This window comes from Cydia strobilella, chromosome 19, assembly GCF_947568885.1.
Source record: "Cydia strobilella chromosome 19, ilCydStro3.1, whole genome shotgun sequence".
In the NCBI taxonomy this organism is placed as follows: domain Eukaryota; kingdom Metazoa; phylum Arthropoda; class Insecta; order Lepidoptera; family Tortricidae; genus Cydia; species Cydia strobilella.
The window spans coordinates 3,284,256-3,306,691 of record NC_086059.1 but is presented as its reverse complement, the minus strand read 5'-3'; the positions used below and the strand labels follow the sequence as shown (position 1 = coordinate 3,306,691).

At 37.7% G+C, this 22,436-nt stretch overlaps 3 protein-coding genes across 5 annotated transcripts; 2 read left to right on the top strand and 1 right to left on the bottom strand.

The window, feature by feature from the left end:
* Positions 1-20: 20 nt before the first annotated feature.
* On the top strand, positions 21-8,862 carry LOC134750051 (E3 ubiquitin-protein ligase sina-like). The gene is made up of 4 exons (XM_063685139.1): positions 21-283; positions 2,885-3,068; positions 6,661-6,853; positions 7,584-8,862. The coding sequence occupies exons 1-4, from the start codon at positions 261-263 to the stop codon at positions 8,033-8,035; spliced, it is 852 nt and encodes a 283-aa protein (XP_063541209.1). The 5' UTR covers positions 21-260; the 3' UTR covers positions 8,036-8,862.
* Positions 8,863-11,521: 2,659 nt separating this feature from the next.
* On the top strand, positions 11,522-19,099 carry LOC134750048 (E3 ubiquitin-protein ligase SIAH1-like). Of its 3 annotated transcripts, none has more exons than XM_063685134.1 (6): positions 11,522-11,545; positions 12,118-12,145; positions 12,363-12,552; positions 14,394-14,532; positions 16,128-16,303; positions 17,889-19,099. In XM_063685134.1, exons 2-6 carry the CDS (start codon positions 12,126-12,128, stop codon positions 18,327-18,329), a joined length of 966 nt encoding a protein of 321 aa, XP_063541204.1. In that variant the 5' UTR covers positions 11,522-11,545; positions 12,118-12,125; the 3' UTR covers positions 18,330-19,099. The 3 variants fall into 3 exon arrangements, with proteins under 3 accessions (XP_063541204.1, XP_063541202.1, XP_063541203.1); XM_063685132.1 differs by lacking the exon at positions 11,522-11,545 and adding an exon at positions 11,557-11,686; XM_063685133.1 differs by lacking the exon at positions 11,522-11,545 and adding an exon at positions 11,820-11,843.
* Positions 19,072-20,315, bottom strand: LOC134750057 (ribonuclease P protein subunit p29-like). The gene has a single exon (XM_063685146.1). The coding sequence runs from the start codon at positions 20,191-20,193 to the stop codon at positions 19,567-19,569; it is 627 nt and encodes a 208-aa protein (XP_063541216.1). The 5' UTR covers positions 20,194-20,315; the 3' UTR covers positions 19,072-19,566.
* Between the last annotated feature and the right edge of the window lie 2,121 nt (positions 20,316-22,436).

The window sequence follows — 22,436 nt, the reverse complement described above, 5'->3', positions numbered from 1 at the left end:
ATCCCGGCCGGGGTTCCTATTACAAGTTTGTGTTGACTTTGTTGTTCTATTGAAAAAGTAGAATTTAGAATTTACTTATTACTAATTGTTCGTTCATAATTATACTACACATAGTGCTAATTTAAAACCAGTGGTCAGTTATTGTTTCATAAAGGAGTGTTTGTGCATAAAGGAGTTCGAACAAAAAGGAATTGTCCTTGCATGTCCAAAATTCCTTGCATTTTCTTCATAATTTGTTATCGAGTTGCAGTGTATAAATAATGGCAACAAGAGCAATTATCACGTAAGTAAATAATTAGGCCAAAATACGAATTAAAGTTTGAAGCTCGTTTCTAAAGTTTTAGTAACTAACACAAATACGTATGTTCTTGTATGTATATGTATTGTTATCATCTATGATAGGTATACAGGGTATAGATATGGAAGACACTGACATTTGATATGGTATGTACAGCTGTACATAACATATTATACAAGGTGGGCCCGTAACAGTAACAATTAAATTTTATTTAAAATTATTTTTATATGTACTTTGTAAGTGTTTTAGATTTTTTGTTATATGGAAGAATCAATTTTCTATGTTTATCAATAAATGCAAAGTATGCATATTAATTAACAATAAATTAAAGCTTTTGCTTTGCTAGAACCAATTTGTTTTCTGAATGTTTCACTTATTTTATTTAGCAACGAAAACTAGTACCAGACAGATATTATGTTATTTGAATGTCCACGCCAAGTTTCATGTCATTTCAATCGATTTAAAATGAGAGTTTAACTTCGATTGTATTGTATGGCAGTGGCTAGGTTCGTATGACTCAGTAGACGTTCTGCAGAGATAATGTATTTAACTATTTACATACATGCTAGCACCCAGAGGCCAAAACCAAAGCGCTGGTGGCCTAGCGGATAGAGCGTACGACTGTCAATCCGGAGGTCGCTGGTCCAAACCCCGGCTCGTACCAATGAGTTTTTCGGAACTTATGAACGAAATATCATTTGATATTTAGTTATTTACCAGTTGCTTCTTGGTGAAGGAAAAACATCGTGAGGAAACCGGACTAATCCCAATAAGACCTAGTTTCCCCTCTGGGTTGGAAGATCAGATGGCAGTCGCTTTCGTAAAAACTAGTGCCTACGTCAATTCATGGGATTAGTTGTCAAGCGGACCCCAGGCTTCCATAAGCCGTGGCAAAATGCTGGGATAACGCGAGGAAGAAGAAGATACATGCTAAAGTTTGGGGTGACTGACGACATTAGTCGCGACCAGCGGCGTTCTCAATATCATGCAATACATTTTGCGAACTTCGATGTTTGCGGTAGGCCCTCTGAACTCTGATGATTCTGGTACAGTGAGAATCGGGTTCATTTTGATTCTTTGGAGCTCGCGCGCGCACCTTATGATAACATTAAATGTGGTATTTTCTATAAAAAGGGACCTTATTGTCGATAGCGCTTACGCCATTATAAACGATGCTCCGATATAAATACAATGCTGCGCGACGCTGTGCGGCGTAAGCGCCATCGACAATAAGGTCCCTTTTCATAGAAAATGCCCCAAATGACTGTAAGACGCTGCGTAACTTGCGTAAGGATTACATAACAGTGTAAGCTTTCTATTTGTACCAAATATAGCAACGAGTTATGAGTCATCGGGTGTTATGCTTTGTATTTGAATATTGTTTAAACTACAGTGCTGCCAAAGTGCCCATTATAGAACGTCGAACCTTGGGTGTATGTTACTTTGGTATTACGGTATACTTTCGCCTGTTCTTCCTCAATAAACGAAATGAAATAAGGTATACAAATACAGTGTGTCCAAAAGTAATGCTGATTTCGTTACGTTTAACGACATAATCGGCATATTCATCACTATTTTGTATAAATTCCGGAGGAATGATTTTAATATGACATAACATGAATTACCTACAAATTTGTCAGTCTCAATTCCTTCAGGGTAAGCGAGACCCAACATAAACAATGACTGTTATCGCTTCTCGGTATGCCCAGGCAGTCACGTTTAGGTAGATATACATACAAATGACGATAAGAGATCTCATAACTCATTTGAGGCTACTGGTCAACGTATCTACGCATCACAATACGTGATATTCAATTATTCACTCATGAATACCGAGTACAAACCACAAACCCATGCATGCTTAGATCAATTCGTGTAAACTTACTTAGAATGCTATATCCTTTACCCCTGTCATACTATTACTTATTCTGTGCCCCTGTTATGACCAACCAAGAGTGAAAGAGAATGCCTCAGTCGCCAGTTGGTATTGCGGTAAGTATAGTAGGGTTCACCGTTTTGATAATGAAGGACTCATCTATTATCTTTGCCATTAAGGGATCTTATCTGCTCTGTTAATTAAAAATGATTAGTAAAATATTCGAAGGTTTTTAAATAATTACACAGACAATGCTCGATTATTATTGTTATGCTATTATACTTTAACGCACTCACACGGCATCGGCACGTTTTGACGTCACCGTAAAGCAGGGTACCTAAATGTATGACAATGTCATGTTAATTTAGTTCCACAAAAACTGTCTTCAGTTTGTTGTTGTTCAGTTTGTCGAACGAATTTGGCATTAAATGGCAGGCGGAACCGAAAACCTTTTCATTCCCAGCCTTCCCGGGTGAATTACTGAAAACGGTTTTAAAAATAAAACGGTTTATGAGACCTGAGAGCCGAAATCGCGAAAAACGAAAACCAAAATTTCGTTTTCTGCCTCTATCGCTTTTGAATGTTTGAGCGATAGAGGCAGATCAGGGCAGGGCTTCTGTTCCAAATTAATATTTCTCTCCTCAACAAAATGACATAGACGGGACATCGAAAATACTTAAAGTTAGCTTGAGTTAGATGGTCGGTTCCAGGATGTCGGAGCGGGCGATGGAGTGCCCAGTATGCCTGGAGACGATGACACCACCTATCCTGCAGTGCCAACGCGGGCACAGCCTCTGCAGCCGCTGCACAAGTCGCGGCCTCACGCAATGCCCTATTTGCCGCTCGCCCATGACGGATATGAGGAACTGGGCTTTCGAAGATATCATTTCAAAGGTTAGGCGTTTGCATGAAGGGTTCTCAGGTTTTGTTAATTATGTCCCTTTCTGTTCCCGCAAGTACACCAGCCGAAAAATTGTATGCCCATATTATGAATTCATTCATAAAGTTTATGCAATTTTGCACCTCGCACATTGGTAAGGCGGTCGCTAAATTCGTCCTTAGAGCTGTCTAACTCATACACACCGGAGCTGCGCGCTGCGTGCGGATCCTCGTATTGTTCTAACCGCGTGAAGCATTCGATATCGATCGCCCACAATTTTGACAGGCCAAAATGACGTAAGAAACAGTTTTGTTCAAAAATAAATCACAACCAATTAATCGTCCTAAACAATTTTCGGGAACAAAAAATATATTAAAAGTGGAAAAATTCACTGTCTTGGGTCGGACTTGAACCCACGACCACTCCACCACACCAGTTTCCACTTTTAATTTATTTCTAAGCTTAATAGCATTGTTCGCAGACGTTTCTGCTTGATTAAAAATTATGCAATTTAAAAGACTTTTTTGTGTCAGTATGAGCCTTAAGAGGCCGTAGTCGATTTTGAAGCAAAAATTTTAAATTGATAGATTTAGTCGTTGAAATTATACACGTTTTGTTACGTAATATCTAAATAACAAGTATTGGTTTCTATTAGCACGTCTTCTCATCTTGCCTTTTAATAATGAGGTCGCAAGCGTGCGTCACCGGTAATATATGAAAAGAAGGGACAGTTTTTAAAAATTCATCAAAAATTTATGGTGGTATATTATACAAATTGATGTATAAGAATAGTTTCAACAAATGTTGTAGATTGTTTAAGTATCAAAATTACGTTGAAATTAAGTCGATTTTCAGAGAAATTGTCACTTGTTTTGAAGTAATTTCTGGAGAAAATTAATTTCGTCTAACTTCCATTTACAATACTTCAAAGTCATAATAATAAAAATGTAGTCTGATAAACGTCAAGTACAGGATATGTGTAATACAAAATTACCATGTTTAGCCGTCCAAACTTTACGAAATTTACAAATAAGAGCGACAAAATCAGTGCTTTACGCGCGTTTACCTAAACGTCCATCAGAAAAGCAAACATTACTAATTTAGTGAGTCTCTGATAAAATCTGATAAAAGGTATGAATGAATGAATGAATGATTTGAATGAATGATTTATTTGCATATGAATATTGGGTTACATATGTAGGTGTTGGGTACAATATTTTGAGTTTGTTTCACCAAGATTCTACCTATACAGGTGTACATGCACTGTATATTGGCTTGATTCGCTACTAACAGTAGTAGAATTTCGCCAAATCACAGAAAATAAGGTAAGATAAGAAGATGCGCTAATAGAAACCAGTACTTGTTATTTCAATTAGGTAACAAAAGGTGTACAATTTCACCGACTAAATCTATCAATTTTACATTTTTGCGACTAAAATCGACACCGGCCTCTTAAGGCAAGCGACGTTACAACCATGGTATAGTATCTCTGAAGAGGAGTAATGTAATGCTGATAATAATGCCATCTCTGGGTTATGCTGGACATATATTCCTCAGCCGTGGTGCCCTGCTGAGCTAAAAAGCGGTATCTCAATTGAAGATTGCATGCAAATAAGTACCTTAAATTTGAATCATAACGTTCCATTTCCAGTTCATTCGTTTTTGAGATACCGCCTTTAGCATAAGGAGGGCTGAGTGTGGCTAGATATCATTCTTGTGTGTAGATAGTAGAAAACAAAATATACCAAAACAAATATTTAAGCAGGTAACTTAATCGTATTTAATTAAATCTAGAAGAATATATTTTAATAAAAAATGTTTTGATAGTGTTACTAACCTTACGTTGCAAATGAACTAGGAAACAAAATAAATTTGAAACGTAAAAGTAGTTTTTTTAATATGTAGTGCAAACACCGTACAATGACAGACTGACGTATTTAGACGAATAAAAAAACCAAATGACGTTTGGTTTGACGGGAAATTTTGAAATTATTTCTAAGTTGTTTTTTAATATAAATTCCGTTTAAACATATTTTTGGTCAGATTTATGTTAAGATATTAACAAACAGCGTTTCTTTATATCACAACCAACCTTGTAAGTTGTGTTGAGTTGTGCTCTTACTCATTCAACCAAACCAACGCAGGCAAGATGAAAAGCAATGCCGGCCGGGCCGCGCCGAATCTGTGTACCTTCTTGTATGTACATCGGTATAAGGGCAAGGTAAGTAAATTTTCGAGTTTATAATATATATATATACCTCCTGAACATTTATTTATTATTTCATCTTTATCAAAAGCTTTGATAGAGGCTTCGGGTAAAGCATATTTATGAAATGTTGGCGATGGAACATGGAACATTGTAACATTTCAAATAACAGCCGTTGAACTAGCACCATTCTTAGTGCCCGTAAGGCCCGTCATACACGTTGCTCTGATTATCATAATTAAGATACTATTTTCCGTGCCTAGGTCTTAATCTGATAAATCAACTACAACCTGCCAAAATTAGAAAGACATACATCTACTGATAAAATCCAACCACAATACGTTACCTTTGTCGACATTTTACATGAATAATATCCCGATTCACTGATTTCTTGTTACCTAACATTAAATGTGACAATAGCACACCCTTAAAATGCATGCTCAACACTTGTCCTGTTTCGCTGTAAAATAACCTTTTTATACTTTTGATAACATCTTAACTGTTAATATATTTTCAGGTATTAAAAAGCTTTCAGAATAAAGTTGCGACACGGCAGGTATCGTGCTTTTCTTCGATAAGTTTTTCGATGTTGTCAATGGCAATTTCAGTGAACCTAAAAAAGGAAAATCTACCTAATCTAATGCGCTGTAACACCCAGATCACCGCACCACAAATTGTGGATAAAAAGCTTGAATGTTCTCAAAACTATGAAATATGCGACAAAAATGGATCTAAATTAAATCAAAAAAAGTTGGATCAAACTATTGAAGCTTTCCAAGTTATTTTGGGATCAAGAAGAAGAAATGAATTAGGTTGCCTCTAATTATTGTTTAAAACATAGTCAGGAAATAAATTGTTACATACAGACATATACATACATATATATTGTTAAGTTATTTTCACGGAAGTGCGCTTAAAGCGTCGCTGTATTTGCATGTGTCTTAGTTACTTGGAATGGAACGTATGTAAATAAGTAGGTACTTATAAATAATATATTGTACTTGATTCAACATAAGTTTTCATTTATTTATTCTGAAAAACTGATTTATGTAGTTTTCTAAGCAAATGGAAATTGGTACGACAAAGATTACTACATAAATCAGTTTCCAATATTAAAGTTGTTACATGTAGGTAAAGAACCCATAAGTACGTGTGTGTGTGTGTGTGTGTGTGTACATGTGTGCGTGTTTACTGCATATACAGTCTCATTAGTTGAGAGCAGGACCGCTAGGGGCAGCACTAGTAGAGACGTGAACGTGAAATGTCCGAGAGTTTCTTATCTATTACAGTAATAACATATACTAATCTATGGTTACAACGTTAGATTCTGCAACAAATGAAAGTAAATTGACATTTTTTCATACCGATACCAACCAATAGTCACAGACTGAATCGCACAGGTGAATACGCCAGCCCCAGTGCCAACACCAGCGGCACCGTCGTCCAAACTGCTCTGTCCTCACAAAGATGCGGGCTGCGGGTTCACATTCAGCCAAGCTAAAGCACGCGAGCTAGATGAGCACGCCAATGAATGTATCTTTAGGGACATGCTCTGCCCGCTTGGCGCCGCTTTCAGCAACTGTTTTTGGATAGGTAAGTGCACCCAGGTTTTAAACTAGATCAGTCTCACTAATACATGCAGCCTGGACGAGAACGCCAGTCTGGAGACCATCTACATTTAAGACAGTCGCACACAAATTACTTCGATTCTTAAAAAAGTTTTTTTTTTAATTGTTCAAGGATTCCCACGGTAACACATCATTTTTAGGGTTCCGTACCCAAAGGGTAAAAACGGGACCCTATTACTAAGACTCCGCTGTCCGTCTGTCCATCTGTCTGTCACCAGGCTGTATCTCATGAACCGTGATAGCTAGACAGTAGAAATTTTCACAGATGATGTATTTCTGTTGCCGCTATAACAACAACAACAACAAATACTAAAAAGTACGGAACCGTCGGTGCGCGAGTCCGACTCACACTTGGCCGGTTTTTTATATTTATTAAACTATATTATCTGTATTTCATTAACTATAGAAATTAAAACACCTTGTGTTTTGTGTTTTTATATTAATTGAGTATTTACGAACGCCAAGAACACGTTGTGTAAATTATTTGCAAACTGATAATTATCATTAAATACGGTCAATCAAGGTAATTACATTGAATAGAATAGTTTTTATTCGTAAACACACAGACCATAGACATGAAAAGAACATAGTGAAAATAATGTGTCACGAAATGGCCCCATCTCAGCATGTTGCTGGCGATTTCCAGCGCTGATCTCATTGTATATGTTATTAAAATTTAAAATGTTCATATCCAGGTAAACTCAAAAGCATGATGGACCACTTCAAACAGAGCCACCCATCTAGCTGCGAGATTGTCTCCGGCGTCGACACGGAACTCGAGCTCCCCCTCAACCAAGACCTGGTCAAGGTCTACCTAGCTGCCACTGGCCATATGCACTTCATCATCACCATGAAAATAGACATGACTACTACCACTGCCTCCTGGGTTGTGCAGCATATTGGCAGTAAGAAAAACGCGCGTCTATACACATATGAGATTTATCTAACTAGTAAGCAGGACGTTAGGCGGCGCTCTGTGATGGTGGAACACTGCGTCAATGATGTGGTGGAGCCTCTGGATGTTATTAGGGAGGGGAGATGTGCGGTCATGCCGTTGAAAATGCTGACGCATTATGTGACGGACAATAAGGTTATTTTCAAGTTAGTTATTAAGAAGGTACCGCCGACTAACGTCATAACTTCATAAGAAATATAATAATACGTAACGTTACCATGGAGATCTGTCCACAACGTGACACTTTTTCGTGCATGCTACCGGTGTTTATCGATTTATAAGACGTTATCACGTCAAAAACTAAATTTTAAGGGAAATAATTCTTAAATACGTTGACATTTCAAACATTCGTCCGCCATATTGTCATTTCTTGACAGGTTAGGCATCGAAGGCACAGACCTTCGGCATTCAGCCACGATTGAAATATATCCATAACTCCCGCGGGAACAATATAGGCCTTTACCAGTCAGTACAGCTGCATGAAATAAGATCTTTTTCGAGCAAGTGCGATGAAAAAGAAAGAAAGTGATAATAATTCTCACTTGACAGTTTATCGCATGAGATTGCTGACAGGTTGTGCCTTACTTTAATGCACCTAATATGTAAGGTCAACCTCAACAATCAACATAATAAAAGATTTTTGACCTTTGTTCCATTGTGTGATTTGACTAATTTGTGTAGATATTTATGGTGCTGACTATTATGTAGTGCATGAATTAACTGACAGCACAGAATAAGTACCTATATCCATATCCAAGGTGTAGGGTTAGTAAGGTCAGGGCTTATTGGCTTGGCTTTTGCTGAGATCTGATAACTTTTTTTACGGTAAAAGCTAGTGAGTCTATGCCGCTAATTTTACATGAAATGTTTTTGGTTAATTTTCCCCTCCACATCAACAGAAAGTTGAGGGTGAAAGTTACAGATTTCTTAAGTTTTCTGATCTATGTATGTAAATCCTAGGCTCCATGCCAAATGTCAGCTTTCTAGGACATCGGGAAGTACCCTAGAGAAAAGGTAGGTATTGCCCCGCGTTTTTTTGTTGTTCTTGCTGCCTGGCGGGGGCACTGCCGTGCCCCAAGATTTGATGTTGGCATTTACATGTATAAAGAGACGAGATCAAAATATCAAACTAGATAGGGGTCTCCCTGTATTTGATTTTTTACCTATCAAATACGTAAGATGATTATTGTTTACATTTACTGAAACATTTATTGTTATGTAATGCTAAGTTAATCTTTAAAAGATTGTGCACGCTATTGTTATTCTTTTCCTATGAAACGAGTGCCTTAGAAAAGCATTTTTGTACGAAGTTAAGCGCCTACTACACGGCAGGCAACCAAGCGTCCGACGGTCCAAGGTTACTTTAGGCTACCGTGACCATGGTAGGGGCTGAAAACTATTTGATTGGTCGAAACCTACCAAGGTCACAGTTGTGGGAAGCCTAAGGTTTGCAATATCCGTCAACTTTTCAGATCCGGATATTTCGGATATTAAAATTTGACGGATCCGGATATCCGGATAATACGGATCTGTATAAAAAAAGTTACGTTCTACAAGGATTCGGTATAAAAAGGCTATTTTCATGGATAGTAGGATTTATTTGAAATTAACGTACTGAAATCGGGGTAGAAAAGTATGACAAACATCAAACATTTATTCAGCAAATAGGCCACAGGGGCACTTTTACATGTCAATTTTTACAAACAATAAAATTAATCCAAAATTACAAAAACAATTACATAAATATAAATGTTAAATTACACAAGAAAAAAAACTAATAAAAACTATACAAATAACAGAAGTACTAAAATTGTTTAGAGATGTAAAAGTCTCTAGGTGTCAGAGATAAAAAGTATATAATAATAAAAACGATCATCAAATTATCCAGAGATGTAAAGGGTCTCCAAGACTTGAATTGTTATATAATTAATAAACAACACAAACACAAACTAAACAACAAACTAGACGACAAAAATTAAACATTTATTCGCAAATTAACAATTAAATAATTTAAATCAGTCTTTATAGAAAAAAATTACAATACTATTATGTAGCACATCAAGCAAGTGTTATTTATTTGAAAAGAAGATGGGAAACCGACACGATAACACAAAAATGATAACAACACGACACGCACAAGCACTAATGACGTTCCAGGTAGACGGCCTACGGGCGACTGGGCGAAAACCTTATAACAATAGGGTATTCTACTACCTAGTCAAATCAGTTTCTTTTTTAGAACTGTCAAAACGAATTGCTTGGAATTTATATGAAAAATTACATCGTGACGTCACGGTCAACTAACCTACTTTTTATACTTCAATCCAATTGATTAAATAGAAATTGTGTTTAAAAACAACTGCTATCTATGTTTCTCTAATAATTATCTGGTGCTTTATTTCATGCATGGTGTGAAATAATTTATTTTAAATACAGTGTAATACCCTATTACTTTAAAACATACTAATACTTACCCTTATTCCAGTCAGATGGTATTCAGGTAGCGAGTTTTAAGTGTTACTAGTACTACTGTTTCGTTTAAGCAATATTTGTATTTATTATATGACGTTATCGCGTGATGTACGTAGCTTGAAGTATTTGAATTTAAATAAAATAAATGTACAATATAAAAAAATATGACAAAATGTACGAAATCATTCATTAATTTTATTCGAAAATTGTTTGTGCTATAGGTCCATGAGTTCCATGACCAATATTTAACTGATCCGTGAGATCCAAAATATCCGAATTATCCAGATCCTATGAGACGTTGGATCTGGATTCTATATTCGGCGGATATCCGGATAATTCGGATATCCGGACATCCGGATTGCAAACCCTAGGGAAGTCTCATTGAAGTCATTGCCGACTGCGTAGCCGTAGTATGCTTCAATCGTAATATTAATTATAATGCAACACAACTTGAATTTGTATTTACATTTTTATTAACCATTTCTAAGCAAATTAATAGTTTGTCACATAATTGGTTTTATTTAAAAAAAATGAAACTCCCTACAATTAGCATATATTAATTATTATCCTTCATTTCGAATAATTAATCTGGTAAATTGTATCTCTATGAAATGTGCCCAAAAATGACTACGGTCTACATTTTTCCAATTTTATTATGTAATTCCTTCCTAACGCTTTTTTCGTGTCAACTCTCCTTTATATGACATCTGAAACCTAGTTCTGTCCGTTATATGACATCTGAAAGTGACGCAACCACACTAGGCAAACCAAAACCACGACGAATCACGGTTACTTTTAAACACTGGAGCACACCCAACTTGTCAGTAAAACAGGCGGGAAATTCAAAATTTCTATGGGTGATCAACTCTTTTTTTTTTTTTTAATTTGCCGCCTTTTTGTACTGACAAAGTGGCTGTGCCAGAGTATACAATCATTTCTACAGCCAACTATAATGCCGTCAAAACTTGTGCCTTAAATAGTTTGACTTGATACTCTAGTTTGTCTATGGTTTCCACACAATGCTACCAACCTAACATTTTCTGGGAATACCCTCATCAGTTTTTCTTACGTCTCTTGAATCTATAACAATCACCCTTAAATGCAGTGATAGGTCACTTTTACTGCATTCCTAAAGTTGTAACTGTAATTTTATACGTCAGTTGAAAATGAAACAAGTACCTAACAAGTACCTAGTGCAACTAACTATAAGTACCTACATAATCAATAGCGGTGAGCTAAGCGATAACGAAACGATTATAAGTCACTTGATCCAGCGATTCAGCACTGTAAAGTTTGTTGATTGTTCATAACATTCCTTTGTGAAATAAGTGGTTTATAAAAGCAATCTGGTGTAGCAGCCAAGTCGGCTAGGTATGTTTAGAAGTTACAATTTAGTTGGCCAACTTTAATAAAGTTAAGGCGTTATGATTTACTTCTAAAAAGCATTTCGATTACGTCGTAGTACTCGTGTAAGCCGCTTGTGGACTGATTAGTGATTGTAAATAGTTTGATTAGGATGTTTTGGTAGGTATGTACTTTGTTTTTGACTACCTAAATGGCAGCTTCTACTTTCTCACGCTAAGCATTTAATTATTGGTTAGTTACGGTCTAGTATTTAACATGTTTTTCCCCTGACACAATAAGTGTTTATGCTTGAATGTGCTGGACGCTCCCTGGACGGGGTCCAACCGGGGACAAATCCTGGACGAGAGGCAGTTCTATTTGTGATACATTATTTATTATTTCATATACTAATTTCTTTGTTAAGATAAGACACTAATTACGCTTTGTACATATTACAGATTCTTAAATGGCTTCCAAAGGAAAAAAGTAAGTGATCATTAAATTCCAGTTTAGTTAATTGTATATTTATTTTTAGCCATTAGCTCTTATTGATGAATCACTCTTGTTTGAGCTCAAATTCTTTGTTATATGATATTTTGTTAGAACTAAAAGCATTTTTTTCCAGTCCACTCTTTTTTCCACAACTCCATTTTATTCTCAAGAGACCTTTTAAGCCCTTTCATTGGCAATTTATTTTCTCCAGATCAGTAGCAGTGGAGATCCCAGAATGCCCAATATGCTTGGAGACCATGACCATACCGGTTTTCCTGTGCCAGTCGGGGCACAGTCTGTGTAACTCCTGCACACTAGCTCTCTCCTCTCCATCATGCCCCATCTGCCGACAACCCATGACCCAGATGAGGAACCGCTCCCTTGAGGAACTCATTAACAAGGTAACCAATAACAATAATAGTGGTTCTGTCGAAAATACACCGGAAATATTTTTCTCCACCGAATAGCACCTTCCCACACAAATGTAGTTCCGCTCTCATTTTAAAACTATGTGTTGGATGTTTTAATGTTTTAATGTTTATTTGGGCACAAACGGTACATGTTTCTTATAACTAGTGTCTTATACATAATTCATAAACCAGGACAGTTGCCACCACTTAATAGCTCATTAAAGAAAAACAAAATACAGGATAACTAAACTTAAAGATTAACAACGAGGGTCGAATTAGGACAGGGGCTAAATTAATGAAGATAAAACTATTTTTATACATTACATTTGCAATTAAGTGTAAAGTTACAGTGTCTTTAATTCGTTTGTTTATTTAAAACCAAAAGTACTTGACGTTTAAATTTAGACAAGGAGTCATTAAATATATCAATTTTTGAGAAAATATCATTATTAAATCTGCAAGCTCTTATCAGAAAGGAGTTTGATTTGTATTTCTTTTTAGTAAAGGGAATACAAAATAATTTATCGCTACGCCGTGTGTTCAAGCGGGGAGTTTTAAAGCTAAGTCTACTTAACAAATAAGGGGAGTCAATTAAATTTCTTAATACTTTATACAAAAATATTTGATCTTTTAATGTGCGCCGGCTTTCAAGAGACACCAGTTTATTCAGGTTAAGCGGTTGAGTTGACACAAGGTTTTTATATTTTAAATGTTTGATGAGCTTCTTTTGAATTCTTTCAATACTATGAATATAACATTTATAGCTAGGGTTCCATACTGTTGATCCATATTCCAGAATTGGTCTAACTAGCGAGTTGAAGAGTGTCAGCAAGGTGATAGCTTCTTTGAATTCTTTACAAGTTCTCAAGATGAACCCAAGTAACCTAAAGGCTCTATTTATTAAGTTGTCGGTGTGGTCGCTGAATAATAATTTGCTATCCAAATAAATACCTAAATCTTTAATGGTAGAAACTCTACATAATGACACGTTGTTTATAAGGTAGTCGTAGTTAATAAATTGTTTTTTTCTACTGAACGTTATTATGTTACACTTATTTATATTTAAGTGCAAATGATTTAATTGACAATATATATGCAATCGGGTTAAGTCTTCCTGTAAAGCTTGACAATCACTTATGCTCTTAACAAGTTTCAGTATCTTTTTATCGTCGGCGTATAAAAGGCAGGTTGAAGATTTTAGATGGGAAGTAACGTCGTTAATAAAAACATTAAAGAACAGGGGCCCCAAATGAGATCCTTGAGGGACGCCGGAGCTGACAGGGACAAAACTAGAACAGAAACCCTTAACAGCTACAGCCTGAGTTCGGTCCCGCAGATACGAGGTAACCCAGCGCAGGAGATCGCCATGCACTCCGACTGACTCTAGTTTTTGTAAAAGTATAGGATGAGAAATTTTGTAATGAAACTTTGCACATACAATGACATGAGGTATATCTAGGTCTGTAATTTGTTTATATAGCTCCACTCTAGTTTATAAACCAAACGAAATAGAGCAAAAACAAGTTTTGTATGAAAAACTTTAATTTGCTGTATTTTTTTAACTATGGTATCTGAAGCTACATAAACTAATTACAGACATAGATATACCTAACCTATTGTAAGTACAAAGTTTCAGAGCAATCTAGCTAGTCGTTTTAAAGCCCGTACATTTTAATATTCTGCCACCAAAGTTTATTTGTGCAAAAACAATCTTAATGTTTTATTGACTTCACTTTATCTTGGGCAAAAATGGAGGTAGAAATTAGATTAGGAGTCGCGAGGTTTACAGCTCACAGAGCCACTAGTTTGATTGTATGTATTTTTTATTGCAGGCCAAGTCGCCATGCCCCAACCAGAGTGCGGGCTGCGTATTTTCGCTGCCCGGCGCGGCGATGGCCGACCATCTCAAGGAGTGCCTGTACCGTCCGCGAGAGTGCCCGCACGCGGTCTTTGGCAGGTGCTCCTGGAATGGTATCATACGCTGCACCGCATAATATACATTATTTAAGTTTAATTAGAGCAAAGTAGAGGCTACTAAATATGTATGTCACTCATCATTGTTGTGGGGCTTGTAGTTGGCACATATTTTTTGTCCTTGCCATATCTCGGCACCATGGGATCCCGGACCTTTGGGAGGCATGCGTGGGGCCGAAGCCAACAGCGCAGACAAATTTTAGCCCTTTTAGACAAACTTTTAGAAAAAAAAAGACACCAGCTAGAACCTATTTACGGGTATTCAAATAGATACCCGTGAATTGGTCCCAGCTGGCGTATTGTAAATAAAGTGCAGGAGAAGAGGGCCGGTTATGGTGTTGAAGTTTGGCTAGTCAAAAGATTGGGCTATTGTAAAGAGGTGAACACCTGTAATAATAATGTTTTTCTCAAACATGCTATGTAATATTGATATTAAGTTCTTTATATTAGGCTGGGAAGTATCACGTTTCAGGCGCGGCTAGACGAGAGGTCTGTAATGAAATTTCATACAAAGTTGCAGGCCTAGGCCGGGAAGTGGCTTTTTTTAAATCTCTATTTCACATATAATTGTGGCACAGCATCATGGCATTCAGCCATTAAAAAAAAACTATAAGCAATATTTGCTTTTTGGTTCGTTTATGACATTCTGCCAATACGCCAATAAAAAAAACCATTTTTTTTTAACCTGACTTGGGCTCTATGGCACTAGGGCCATTAGAGCGGTTGGACTGTGTGGGGGGATGGTAGCCTGGGGAAAATCCAGGACCCTATATTAATCGTTTGAGAAAAGCACTATACATACATCGGCGTGAAAACGGGTTGTCGGCCTCATAACTATTCTATTCGGCCGGCACGGCAACCCCTTCCTTCCCGGCCTCTGTAGTCTGTGTACTATTACACGTTATCGAGGCAGGCGGTGACTCGCCGCTGACTAGATGGGCCCCTGAAACTGCCGTCGTAAAGACGGATAGGAGCAACACGGTGTGAGCGGCTCAGGGGTGTCGAGAGGTGTGCGCCGCTTTAACAGCCACTGTGCCAACTCGCGTCTTATGCATCTTTCACTTCCATGGAGCATATAGCTCTAACGACTCCTCTCTGGACGGCCAATTAAGGCAATCCAGAGCCGAGAGTCCTGCAGGTCCCCTAGGGGTCCACTCCGACCGACGAAGACACGCCGGAGATGGAGACCCTGATCAACTCTCTGGAGCACTCGGGTCCGTGGGGTCGTTACTCCCCAACGGCACCTCGCCACAAGCTGCCCTGGGGGCTTATTATTATTATTATTGTGAGCCACTTGTGTCCCACTGCTGGGTAAAAGCCTCCCCCCCTGTTCGTCCATTCGTGCTTTGCATTTTACTTTTTATGTGTATGAAAATTAACTGATATCTATAACTTCTGATGAAACGGAGACGGTATTAGGTACTAAAGAAGCGAATTTTACCAAATATTTCCCAAACGGATCGACCGATCTAGTAACGGTTTTATGTAAAGGCGACTCACTCAGATGACGCTGTTATAATTATAATCGGTATTTTAAATTTAGACTTATTTCACATACCAACATAAGTTAAGCAAAATTATATCATAAACAGGTGATCTAAGGAGGATGATGGAGCATTTCAAAGAGAAGCACCCGGCCCACTGCGTGGCCGAAGTGGACCGCGAGGCGGGTTGGAGGTTGCAGGTGGACCAGCTAGACTTGAAGGAGTGCGCGCGGCACGTGTTTCTCGCCGCGCAGCAAAACTTTCTCTTCATCATCACCCTCAAGGTTGGCTGAATTCTACTGAGATTGGCAATCGGCCATATAAACGGTTGTTTTGTTGTTTGACAATAGTCTAAGGTATATTATCTAAACTCAACTATGTCGATACTGTGATCAACGGTTGCTTACTGGCTCGTTCAAAGGCACTCCTTCAACGCATCCAGAATGCCTGTGCCCGTTTCTGTTTCCCCATACCTCCACGTACTCATGTCACCCCTTATCTTAACACTGGTAAGATGTTGAAAATGGAAGCACGTCGATCGTTGCATTTTGCGACCTTACTTTTCGGTGTAGTAAATTTTCAACAGCCCCAATACCTTTTTAACAAGTTGTCGTACTCCACCCGCCCTATGAGAGATGCTATTCGACTAATCTGTCCGAGACACGGCAGTTCAGCAGCGTTTCGTGGCAGTTTTCGCTACTCTGCTACGAAATGCTGGAACAACATACCCCCTCCAATACGTAACTCTAAAACATTATTCACTTTTAAACTTAAATTTAAACGATATCTTTTCAGCTTGCAACTGCCGTGTTCCTCGCGTTCCATGCGTCTTAGCTAGATTATTCCATAGGTGTCTTACTTATTTGCGTGAGTGATATTGAATATAACGGATATTTTTCTGTTAGTTTAAATCGTCGATCGATGCCTTCTCTAAAAACCTATTTACAACTAACTACCAAGTACTAACTCACAAATATTTATTAGTTATTGTATTTTATAAATTTAATCATTATTTATTTATTCGATTATATATATATGTTTATTTAATATTTTTTGCTCAATACATGATGGTACAATGGCAGATCTAATGCCTTAAGGCATATATGCTCCACTATATATTAAACTAAATACATGCTTGACTTACACCTCTTTATATATATTTTTACATATTCCCAAACCACTCACTTCCACATCCACTTTCAAATTTTTCCTTGTATATTGTTTCTAATTTGTCCTAATTGTTAGTTACTGCATTTACTGTTCTGAGCTATCTTCTTGCCCTGGGCTCCACGGAAGACCAGCGCTGTAGCATATACCTATATGTTAGAGCATATGCTGAGTGGTGTCCATTTGTAGCCTCTATAGCAGCATCAATATTGTAATTATTGCATGTTAGTATAAGCTACTTGTAATTTTACGTGTTAGTGTATAAGATCTTCTTCTTTTTAAATTTGTATGGTGCTGTATGTAGATTTTTACAATAAACGTTTTCTATTCTATTCTATTCTAGATGGGGTTGCCCTGGGAGGGGGGGTACTATGGTCAGACAAAAAAAAATATAAAATTGTACCTACATAATATCTGTCGTTATATACGAATTATATCTAACCACTTTAAACGTGACGGACTTTGGAAATGCGCAATACATAATTAACAAGAATACTTGTCTGTATGTCTTTAAAGTATAGTCCTTTTGCTCCATGACAAAATAACTTAAGGAAACCCCTTGTATAAGTCAAAAATCTGACTGTGCCGTAAGAGCAAGATCGAAGCTGATTCAAATGCCAGACTGAAGCAGGACCCAGTATAACATGCCCTTATTTCGCCTTATTAGTGACTATCTTTTGACATACATTTTCTTTATTAAAGGTGGACACTATCCAGCGCATGGCCTACTGGGCGATCCAGCATATCGGACAAAAGAAAGTCGCCCAACAACACCTCTACGAAATACACGTAATCAGCCAACGCGATCAGCAACGCAAAGTTGTCTTCACCGAGCACTGCTTCAACGACAGCATGAAAGCCGATGAGGTGTTCCGACACGCCAACTGTGCTATCATGCCTCTTGACATGCTAACCCATTTCATAAAGGACAAGATATTTTCCTTCCGCTTTGTTATCAAGAGGTTGAATAATGATAATAAACAGAATGTTGGTCAGGCTCCGAGTAGTAGGGAGTCCTCTGTTTCCAGGGGCCGGGAGGCTTCGCAGGACCCGGAGACGAGAGGCCCGGGGCCAAAGCCGCATTGGAAGAAACATCCAGGACAGAAACCTGGGCCTAAGAAATTTACAAAGGCACAGGATTAAGTTTTGTATTGTATTGTAATGCTTAACAGTACCCTAAGAGCCAAATAATGTTAGTATTAATAATTAGGAATTTTAAAAGGCCAGTAAAGTTTACATGGTCAGTTGGGAAACAAAATAACCAGCATTGTACCTCGAAATAGCCCATGCAGCTGGCCTTGTCTATATATGGTGGCCAACTGGTCAGTTTATTATGTTAACTGATCATGTAGAAATTACATACCTAAGTATAGGAACACACCATCAGGTATTATGTAGGTATAAAAACTTGTAACATGACATTTGTATTGTTACTGTAACTTCTTATTAACCTTTGGACGCCAATGACGGATATATCGGCAGCGTAGGTCTAACGCCAAAGACTGATTAATCTGTCACAGACACAGAGTAACATAGACCTACGTGCATTCGCATAAAGTTCAAATTCAGTTTTGACATTTCGGTGGCGTGGCGTTCGAGTTTGTGTTTGACATGGCATCGAGAAGGTTAATCTGCTTGAATGTAGTTACATATATACCCCATCATACCGTGCAGCACTGGCAACGTCTCACAGCCCCTCTGGTGTTGCAGGTGTCTATGGGCGACGGTAATCGCTTACCATTAGGCGATTTGTCTGCTCGTTTGCCTCCTGTATCATAAAAAAATTTTTTTTACATAAATTATGTATACACATAAATGGGACATAACATTAATTTATAAGCTAATATCAGTGATATACTGTTTGTAAGTTGGTTTGCTTTTAGGAGCCCAATGCATGTAATAAAATAAATAAAATATAAATTTTATTTTTTATTTTTTTACATTGTACTTGCAATTTTATTCCTTATATTAAACATGTTCACTACGGCATGGGTTGATTTGACACCATACAAAAATAGTTACATGTGCAGTTATACTTTGCGGCAGCAAGTTTCGTCACTAGAGTTAGACCAAGATAAGTCTGCAACGATTTTGATAGCATATGCAGTGCAAGTGTTATTTATACGTCATAATTTCATAGATGTTTGAATACACTTGCACTGCGTGTGCTATCAAAATTGTTGCAGACGTATCTTGGTCTAACAATCATTTTTTTATAAATTAGAAAAACATGGTTAACAGCTTATCCTTTAATAAAAAAATGGGACTTGCATACTTATTTTCACAATCTTCTTTGTTAATGTAACCTTTTCGAAACATCAAAATACTTGTTGCTTAAGTCTATAGCATTTATGACACTGAGCATCATAACGTTAAGAGCCTATATTAGATCAGGATGTAATTGAGTCTTTACTTTCTTAGATGACCTTTCTGCTGGCCGCACACACAAATGCTTCCCAAACAAAGTCACTGCCACATTCCTTATGTGCATTTCAAACACTGAACAAAATTTAGGCACTGTAGTCACCACATTATCTTTCGACACTATTTTAAACGTGTTCCTCGTGTCCATAATACATATGCCGCTCTTGCCGACGTAGTTCGGGCATCTAGAGCGGACTACGTGAAGTAAGCTGCCATGGAAATCTGACCGGTACAGGGTTTGTGTAAACTGCTCCCAACTTTTACTTGTACAGTCCGGCAATGGCTTGCCCAGTTCTAGCATTTGACTCACATAGTCACTCCACATATTGTGCATAGGAAGCACATCTTCGTATTTAACACTGCGTCTTGGTATATCGTAGAAACCTAAACATTTTTTCTCACGTCTCGTTAAAGTACGAATCTTCTTAGTTTTAACTTTCTTTTGGGGCTTTTTACTCTTCTTTTTAGCTAAAAGAAAATCCTTTTTCAGCTCTGCTTCAATGTTGGCTTGGTCCGATTTGGGAACGTTTGTTTTGAGGAAATTTATGATAGAATTATCGGCATAACGTTCTTCGGCAGACATAGTAAGGTGTATTGGAATGGTACTGGGTGTTCAGGTAATTTATAATACTAAACTTTTTATTAAAATAGTAAACATTCGCGCTTTGGTCGGTGAGCGCTAGTCTAGAGGTTATGTTATGAAAATTGACAGTGACACAGTGACAGGCATGTGACAGCTCAGACAGCTGACAGTGTTGCCATCGTGAAGCATCCTCCACACTCGTGCGCGAATCGCGGTGCGAAGCCGCGTAGTCTGGAGCGAGCTTTGAAACAGTATTAATTGATTGTTTGTCAAAGGACTGTCTCATTTCAAACAGACAGAGAGAATCATACTATCTTTGTCTTACACTAGTACTAGCACCCAAAAGAGAAGGATGAGTATAGTTTTTTTTTGTTCTCATTTACTGACAATTTGGTTCATAGACCTAGCATTACATAGATTAGCTATACGCGTGCGCCCGTGAGGGACAAAACATACGCATTGCGACAATATGATTGGTCGAGTAGATTTGTAGCCCACCATAAACCATACAAATTTACGGTGGGAAATAATAAAAAATGTGAGACTGTGACAAGGACAAACAATAACAGCGCTTTCTCTGCTTCTGCTACTGAAAGATACATAAGACTATCCCGTTCGGTCATTTCCCCCCACCCCTCATGACCGATCCAGTTATACTAGATTCATGATTTGGTTTGACCAACTAGGTTATAACTTTATACGTATATATATATAGATATACGTAAGCATTATAACCTAACTAACTTCTATTCGCAACTTCGTCTACGTAGGATTCCGTAATGAAATTCTCGTTACCCGTTCAAAAGCCAACTAAAAAATCTAAACAACTGTGCACTATTTTAGTTAAGTATTTCCGTGTGAAGCGAGCAGAGCATAGCATAAGCTACAGTTGATTGTGCTCGCTGGGGATGAACATTATATATATTAAAACTTTGCCAGCAGTGCAGCCAGATACAGATTACATAAAACAGTAATGGATACGCTAGGTACTCTATAAAAATACATACTTTATCTTTATTGAACAGTAAGTAGTTAAGAATAAGAATAATTTATTTGCAAGAATATGTATCTACAAAGATGTCCTTATAAATAGTGAGTAACAATATTCAGCCATTTGGCATGCAAATTTTGGTAACATCAGCAGCACAAGACTTAAAAATATTTACAAAAAGTCCAAAGTGTAAGCAAAACAGATATATATATACTTATGTCATTGGCTGCCGCGGTGTGTGTATCGCCTTATTCTCGAATGTTTCATCAATGCTTGCTACTCATGCTAGGGAAGAGCTGGAGCTTGCTCAAAGAGTAGTATAATAAGCTTGCTACTGAACAAACCCCAACTTTTTTTTATAACAGGAGACATACGAGCAGATGAGTGACATCAGAAGGCTTGTATGACTTGTATTGTATCTGTGTTGCCGGTCGTATCGGTACGGAAATACCGCAGGCGACAGTTCATTCCACAGTTTAGCTGTGCGAGACGGGAAGGAGAAACGCACAGCTGAGGACTGCCATCATCTAATTGGTGAAGATGGAAAATGATGAAAAGAAGGCAGGGAACTCTTAAAACTTGCCTCTCCGTTACTTATCGAAAGAGGCATATTTTACCTAAGGGTTTATTTCAGCGTCGCGGGCATATTGGCGTCATGCAGGTTCGTCACGCCGTTGTAGACTATCCACTAAGTCGGATAGTCTATCTCGCGGCGAGATACTGTCGCGTCAATCATGTGCTCGGCCTACAGCGATAAGACCGCCTGTTCCTAGTTACACCTGTATCTACAATGTAAATCTGGTTTGGATTTGTGAGTATATTGACTTACACAACGCACGGCACGAATAAAATCGTATCTTCGATGGTGATGAAAGTGCAATATCTGCTCTAATATTGTGGAGCTAATCTATGATCTAACTTTGCTATTCGATTCACATAACTGTATCGTGCTCGTGCCTTTTGACCATGTGAACACATTATTACATGTGTATGTGAGTTTGATTTCTAACCATAGACATATATATTACTTCGTAAAGACCAAGCACACAGCAACGTTAAGAAGCTTTAAGTTTTTTTACCTTCTATGCTTTCGCACTTTCTGTTAAGAGGGACAGAAATATACATTTATTTATTTATAATAACGGTAGGTACTAGGTACATTCGAGGTGAACCAAGGGCAACTTAAGGGCAAAAATCGTTAAAACGTCTTGCAGTGAAGTGAAAAAGTGATAACCAGCATGGAACTTAAAAA

Bases quoted from the DNA above. Each gene is read 5' to 3' on its own strand.
- LOC134750051 (XM_063685139.1), top strand. From the start codon at position 261: ATGGCAACAAGAGCAATTATCAC. The intron at 284-2,884 runs GTAAGTAAATAA...GGTCGGTTCCAG, and splicing joins GCAACAAGAGCAATTATCAC to GATGTCGGAGCGGGCGATGG. The intron at 6,854-7,583 runs GTAAGTGCACCC...GTTCATATCCAG, and splicing joins CAGCAACTGTTTTTGGATAG to GTAAACTCAAAAGCATGATG.
- LOC134750048 (XM_063685134.1), top strand. From the start codon at position 12,126: ATGGCTTCCAAAGGAAAAAA. The intron at 12,146-12,362 runs GTAAGTGATCAT...TATTTTCTCCAG, and splicing joins ATGGCTTCCAAAGGAAAAAA to ATCAGTAGCAGTGGAGATCC. The intron at 16,304-17,888 runs GTTGGCTGAATT...TCTTTATTAAAG, and splicing joins TCTTCATCATCACCCTCAAG to GTGGACACTATCCAGCGCAT.
- LOC134750057 (XM_063685146.1), bottom strand. From the start codon at position 20,193: ATGTCTGCCGAAGAACGTTATGCCGATAATTCTATCATAAATTTCCTC.